The sequence below is a fragment of the Anomaloglossus baeobatrachus genome, chromosome 5 (genome assembly GCF_048569485.1).
Source record: "Anomaloglossus baeobatrachus isolate aAnoBae1 chromosome 5, aAnoBae1.hap1, whole genome shotgun sequence".
In the NCBI taxonomy this organism is placed as follows: Eukaryota; Metazoa; Chordata; class Amphibia; order Anura; family Aromobatidae; genus Anomaloglossus; species Anomaloglossus baeobatrachus.
In genome coordinates, this window is record NC_134357.1 from 10,477,216 (window position 1) to 10,484,074 (window position 6,859).

Genomic DNA, 6,859 nt, shown 5'->3' on the forward strand with positions numbered 1-6,859 from the left:
CTCACTATTCTGCTGGAGCAGACCCTGTGTACATACATTACAGATCCTGAGTTACAGTGCCTTGCGAAAGTATTCAGCCCCTTTGAATTTTTCATCCTTTCCCACATTTCAGGCTTCAAACATAAAGATAAAAATTTAATATTTTATGGTGAAGAATCAACAAGTGACACAATTGCGAAGGTGAATAATATTTATTGCTTATCTTACATTTTCGTAAAAAATAAATAACTGAAAATTGTGGCGTGCAATATTATTCATCCCCTGTAAGTGAATACTTTGTAGCGCCCCCTTTTGCTGCGATTACAGCTGCAGTCTCTTGGGGTCTGTGGCTATCAGTTTTGCACATGGAGAGGTGAAATTCTCGCCCATTCTTCCTTTGTAAACAGCTGGAGCTGAGTGAGGTTGGATGGAGGCGTTTGTGAACAGCAGTTGTCAGCTATTTCCACAGATTCTCGATTGGGTTCAGGTCTGGACTGTGACTTGGCCATTCTAACACCTGGATACATTTATTTGTGAACCTTTCCATTGTAGATTTTGCTTTATGTTTGGGATCATTGTCTTGTTGGAAGACAAATCTTAGTCCCAGTCTCAGGTCTTCTGCAGACTCCAACAGGTTTTCTTCAAGAATGGTCCTGTATTTGGCTCCATCCATCTTCCCATCAATTTTACCATCTCCCCTGTCCCTGCTGAAGAAAAGCAGGCCCAAACCATGATGCTGCCTCCACCATGTTTGACAGTGGGGATGGTGTGTTCAGGGTGATGAGCTGTGTTACTTTTACACCAAACATATTGTTTGGCATTGTGCCCAAATAGTTTGATTTTGGTTTCCTCTGAGCAGAGCCCCTTCTTCCACATGTTTGGGGTCTCCAGGTGGCTTGTGGCAAACGTTAAACAACACTTTTTAGGATTATCTTTGAGAAATGGCTTTCTTCTTGCCATTCTTCCATAAAAGCCAGATTTGTGCAGTGTACGACTGATTGTTTTGCAATGGACAGACTCTCCCACCTCAGCTGTAGATCTCTGCAGATCATCCAGAGGGATCCTGGGCCTCTTGGCTGCATCTCTGATCAGTCTTCTCCTTGTGTGAGATGACAGTTTGGATGGACGGCCGGGTCTTGGTAGATTTGCAGGGGTATGATGCTCCTTCCATTTCAATATGATCGCTTGCACAGGGCTTCTTGGGATGTTTAAAGTTTTGGAAATCATTTTGTAGCCAAATCTGGCTTTAAACTTCTCCACAACAGTATCACGGACCTGCCTGTTGTGTTCCTTGTTCTTCATGATGCTCTCTGCGCTTTACACAGAACACTGAGACTATCACAGAGCAGGGGCATTATACGGAGACTTGATTACACACAGGGGCTTATATTTATCATCATCAGTCATTTAGGACAACATTGCATCATTCAGAGATCCTCAATCAACTTCTGGAGGGAGTTTCTGCACTGAATGTAAAGGGGATGAATAATATTGCACGCCCCAATTTTCAGTTATTTATTTTTTACAAAAAAATTAAAATAAGCAATAAATATCGTTCATCTTCACAATTGTGTCACTTGTTGTTGATTTTTCACCATAAAATTTAATTTTTTTATCTTTATGTTTGAAGCCTGAAATGTGGGAAAAGGTTGAAAAATTCAAGGGGGGGCGAATACTTTTGCAAGGCACTGTATATCCAGTATTGCACTCCAGGGCTGCATTTCTGAGCCAGTAGAATAGTGATTGTTGCTCTGGAGGGTAATGTAAGGTAATACATCATAATGATTAGATTCACGTGACGCCATGTAGTGATTCTGGTACACTGCACAGGGGGCCGTCACTCACCTCTTCGCACTGGGTCTGTATTCGGGGGCTTGTGTTCTCCTTGGATCCATCCTTCTCTGCGGTTGCTTTTCTTTCCTGGTGTTTCCTGCCTGTAATGGTGATTGGTGATTGTCCTTATATTACATACTGTGGGGGGGGATGAGGCCTTGAGCGTCTGTTTCTACCCCATCTGAGGTGCAGTGACGGCCACTACTGGGGGGCACCGACCTCCCACCCTGGAGCAGACATTTACTGTTCTCTACAATATAGAGAAGATTTAGACATGGGCCGTAATGTAATGCTCATGCTCGGCAGCAACGAGCGCGGTTGTAACCTTAACATTGCGCTCGCTGAATATTACACAAATCTTCCGGATTCAGAAAGTGAATGTTTTTCATTTATATAATGAAATGTTACATTAGTTCCTCACTATTTTCAAGATCTCTGCTTGCTGTCATTTTATTCCTGGGGATAATCAGCTGTACTGATGATATGATGGATGTCAGGAGCGCAGCTCTTGCAGGACAGGCCTCTTCCCACCTCCTTGTCTGTCCTCTTGTGGCTGTAAATGGCACAGACGTGACATTTTCCGCTCCGTGCTACTGTCAGTTGTCTAATGACACCGCAGCCTCGTACTAGAAAGCAATAATATAACTACTGGCATCTGCTTCAATACTTTGTCACGCGCTCTATATCTATTCCCGGAGAGCTTGATCTGGCGGGCTGTGTGCAGAAATATTCACACCTTTCACATACATGACATACCTGCATTGAGTGAACCGCATCCTATTAAAAATCATTTATATGTCTTCAACCTTAAATGGGTGTTCCAGTAACACCAAGCTGTGCTCTGTGCAAATAGTAGATGATGGTCAGCAGATTGGTGGTCTTATAATTGAGACCCCCACCTGTCTCCAGAATAGAGCACTTGTGTGAATGGAGCTATTGTGTTACCGGGAGTGCGGCGGCAGTGCGACCTCAGCTCCACTGTCTGCCATACTGGCGATCAATGGGGGCGTCTCAGTGTTAATACCCCCACCATAGCTGCTGCCTAGGACTTTTTTATCTTAAGTACACGTATTTTGGGCCAAACATAATTTTGGTAATGGAGGTTGATTAACATTTTTGAACCGTTTAGCTTTTACAGACTCTTTGTTTGCCTGCACATTGCTGGCTGCAGAATGAGCTGAGAATGTGTCAGGCAGCGCAATATGATGGATGAGTTTAGGAAAAGTTTAATCTGCTTTTTTTTAGGTGATTTTTGACCACATAAGGCTATGTGCGCACTAGAAGCTGACTTTTTCTTAAGGAAAATCTGGACCCTCTGAAAGAATCCTGCACTTGTGGTAAAAAAACGCACCAAAACTGCACCGAAATCTGCGTGCGGTTTTGCTGCGGTTTGGTGTGGTTTTGGTGTGGATTTGCCGCAGATTTGACGCAGGTTGGTCCCTGCGGGTTTTTACCATTATCAATGGCAAAAACTGCAGAAAAGAAGTGACATGCACATTAATTCCGCAGCGGTAATTCCGCGGGTAAATCCGCAGGGATAAAAAAAAACACAGCGTGCGCACAGCATTTTTTTTTTATACACATAGGTTTTGCTGGGGAATGACTGCAGCAATGTTAGACACATTTTCTGCAGCAAATCCGCGGTAAAATTTGCGGTAAATCCACAGCGTGCGCACATAGCCTAAAAGTTCAGTTCAACTTCAATATGGTGATGTAAGACATAGTTCACACGTCCAGTAATCATCAGTTAGAACTGATCCAGCAGATATCAGTTTTGCAAACAGAATTTTTTCGTCTATTTTGAAAAAATTGATCAGTTTTTTTAACATTGAAAACTATGGAGGAGTACGGACCTGTTATCTGATCACTATTTATCTTCCATTTCAAACTGATCCAGTAAGAAAAAAACGTGTTTTTTATAAAAGCAAAAAAAACCCCTAGATGATAAATAGCAATTAGTTAAAGCTGCTTTCACACATCCGTTTTTTGCTGTGCGGCACAATCCGGCACTTTGCAGGAAAAACGCAACCGTTTTTATTTTGCTGCCAGTTGCGTTTTTCCTGCATAGACTTTAATTAGTGCCGCATGTCCTTGCGTTCGGTCCGGTTTTTGCCGCATGCGGCAGATTTAGCCGATGCGGCGGCCGGATGGAACGTTGCCTGGCACGTTTTTTTGTGCGGCAAAAAAAACGCATCGCGCCGCATCCGGCCGATGCGGCGTTTTTCTCAATGCATCCCTATGGATGTCGGATGCGGCGCGATGTGGCAAAAACCGCATCCGGCCGCCACATGCGGTTTTTGCCACTGCGCATGCTCAGTAGCATGCCGCAAGCGGCAAAAACCGGACGGGCCGCATGTGAAAAACTTATGCAAAGGATGCGGTGTTTTCACCGCATCCGTTGCATAGGTTTCACAGCCGGATTGAGCCGCACGGCTCAAACCGGATGTGTGAAAGTAGCCTAACAGATCCGTTCTCCATAGACTCCAGTGTTAAAAAAGACAGATCTGGCAAAAATCAATTTTTTCAAAAAGGACAAAAAAATTGTGTTTGCTGGATCCATTCTAAGGGACGATTACTGGACGTGTGAACTACGCCTAATGCATAGAGAAGGTTAGAATGAGACAGATAAGGTGGGGCTCACACTTGTACAACGCTCTCTGCCAAGCACTACATTTGTTTTCTTTTATCAGAATCCTGAAAAAGCTGTATTCCAATGGAACCGCGACAGATAGTCACTTAAATGAGGCGGAGAAAGTCACATGCACAAAATGTGATATGTTTCCTGCATGTTGGAACTAAATCAATGCTGTCAAGATGGAGGCCAAACAATGACTATGCTGGCTTCATTCAAGTGACTGGCTCCATGGGGACGATGCTGGGGTTCCTGTCAGAGGTGCAGTATTTTGACAGAAACTCCAATGTAGTGCTCAATGGAGAGCACCGATTAATGGGTATGAAGCCTTAAAAAGTTACAAACTCTCCGTCAGAAAGAGCTCACTGATAGATCCTTTCTTAACTCATTCTGCAGCCAGCAATGAAAGAGCAAAAAACCTGTGAAAGCGAAGAGGTGCAATATTTTTAATGACATTCAATAGAGATGCAGACATTTAGGGAAAAAAATGTCCACGAAAGTGTCCAGATCTTTTAGATCTCCAAAAATTATACTAAATTCACTAAAACTCAAGAAGCATCTCAGTAAATCTGAAGCCCAGATTTTAGGGATAGTTTGCTCCACTCAATGCCGCATCACACTGTGTGTTGTGCAGAGGGAGGCCTTACCCCCTGTGACCCCTGAATCCACATGCCAGGCTCTGCCCCTGTGACCCCTGAATCCGTGTGCCAGGCTCTGCCCCTGTGACCCCTGAATCCGTGTACCAGGCTCTTCCCCTTGCCCCTTGTTACACAGTGGATCACTTTTCCCTGGATCCTATCTTTCTGCTATAGTTTTTTTTTCATATTCTCTCCATTTTCAGGATCTTTGCTTTATTAGAATACATCTCCAGGTTCAGAGGCTGAAAACCAGTACAGATCTATGCTGCTCACAGCTGAGGGTCTGTTACAATTTATCCAGTCGAGACCATCTCAGTGTGATACATTCTGGACTCCAGACTGATACATTGTAACGATCGGGGCAGGAGACCGGTTTGTGCAGAAACCTCACAGAGGATTTTATAGACTGGATACAATTGTAACAAACCCTCAGCTGTGAACTGCATTAGGTCTTGAAGACACATGAGACTTTAGCTTGCAATGCCGTGTGTGAATTCAGCTTTAGTTTGTTTTTGTTTTCAGACTCTGAATGTTTCCATTTCCTGACAGTAAACAGAGATCTTGACATTGGTGAAGTTACTATTGTGCCACATATACATGATGGTGGTTATGATCCTGCTTTACCAGTATGGACCCACTGCTCCAGCTGCCTCCAGTCGTCCGGCTGCTCGGTCCGGAGGGTCTTGAGATTTCTTTGCAGGTCGGAGTCCCCCCGCCCCTCAGATCTGGAGAATCCTCGTACTGAGGGGCGCAGGACGGGGCGCGGAGTCCCTGGCAGCCTGGACTGGGCCATGAATGAGCGCAGTGTGATCCGCACTGACCGGACACAAGAGCAGGAACCTCCAGAACCAACAACAAAGTATCTCTGGAAACAGGAGACAATGGTCACCATGGAGACGCTGAAAATGTATCCTCCACCATACACACAGCAATGTCTGCTGGCCACACTGCAAGCCACACATACAAAGTATCACACAAGAGGATGAGACGACTCAGCAGATAGTATCACACAGGAGAGGATTAGATACACAGCTCAGCAGATAGTATCACACAGGAGAGGATTAGATACACAGCTCAGCAGACAGTATCACACAGGAGAGGATTAGATACACAGCTCAGTAGACAGTATCACACAGGATAGGATTAGATACACAGCTCAGCAGACAGTATCATACAGGAGAGGATTAGATACACAGCTCAGCAGATAGTATCACACAGGAGAGGATTAGATACACAGCTCAGCAGACAGTATCACAAAGGAGAGGATTAGATACACAGCTCAGTAGACAGTATCACACAGGATAGGATTAGATACACAGCTCAGCAGACAGTATCATACAGGAGAGGATTAGATACACAGCTCAGTAGACAGTATCACACAGGAGAGGATAGATACACAGCTCAGCAGACAGTATCACACAGGAGAGCATTAGATACACAGCTCAGCAGATAGTATCACACAGGAGAGGATTAGATACACAGCTCAGCAGATAGTATCACACAGGAGAGGATTAGATACACAGCTCAGCAGACAGTATCACACAGGAGAGGATTAGATACACAGCTCAGTAGACAGTATCACACAGGAGAGGATTAGATACACAGCTCAGCAGATAGTATCACACAGGAGAGGATTAGATACACAGCTCAGCAGACAGTATCACACAGGAGAGGATTAGATACACAGCTCAGTAGACAGTATCACACAGGATAGGATTAGATACACAGCTCAGCAGACAGTATCATACAGGAGAGGATTAGATACACAGCTCAGCAG

The 6,859-nt window shown here is 44.4% G+C and overlaps 1 protein-coding gene across 2 annotated transcripts in view; it reads right to left on the bottom strand.

Annotated features, from left to right (window-relative positions):
- LOC142313198 (EF-hand calcium-binding domain-containing protein 6-like) overlaps positions 1-5,996 on the bottom strand; it is a 78,528-nt gene extending 72,532 nt beyond the window's left edge. For both annotated transcript variants that reach the window (XM_075352181.1, XM_075352180.1), the window contains exons 1-2: positions 5,707-5,996; positions 1,825-1,913 (exon numbers count right to left, since the gene is read on the bottom strand). In XM_075352181.1, the coding sequence (XP_075208296.1) occupies positions 1,825-1,913; positions 5,707-5,974 (357 nt within the window). In that variant the 5' untranslated portion in view covers positions 5,975-5,996. The remainder of the gene's footprint in view (positions 1-1,824; positions 1,914-5,706) is intronic.
- Between the last annotated feature and the right edge of the window lie 863 nt (positions 5,997-6,859).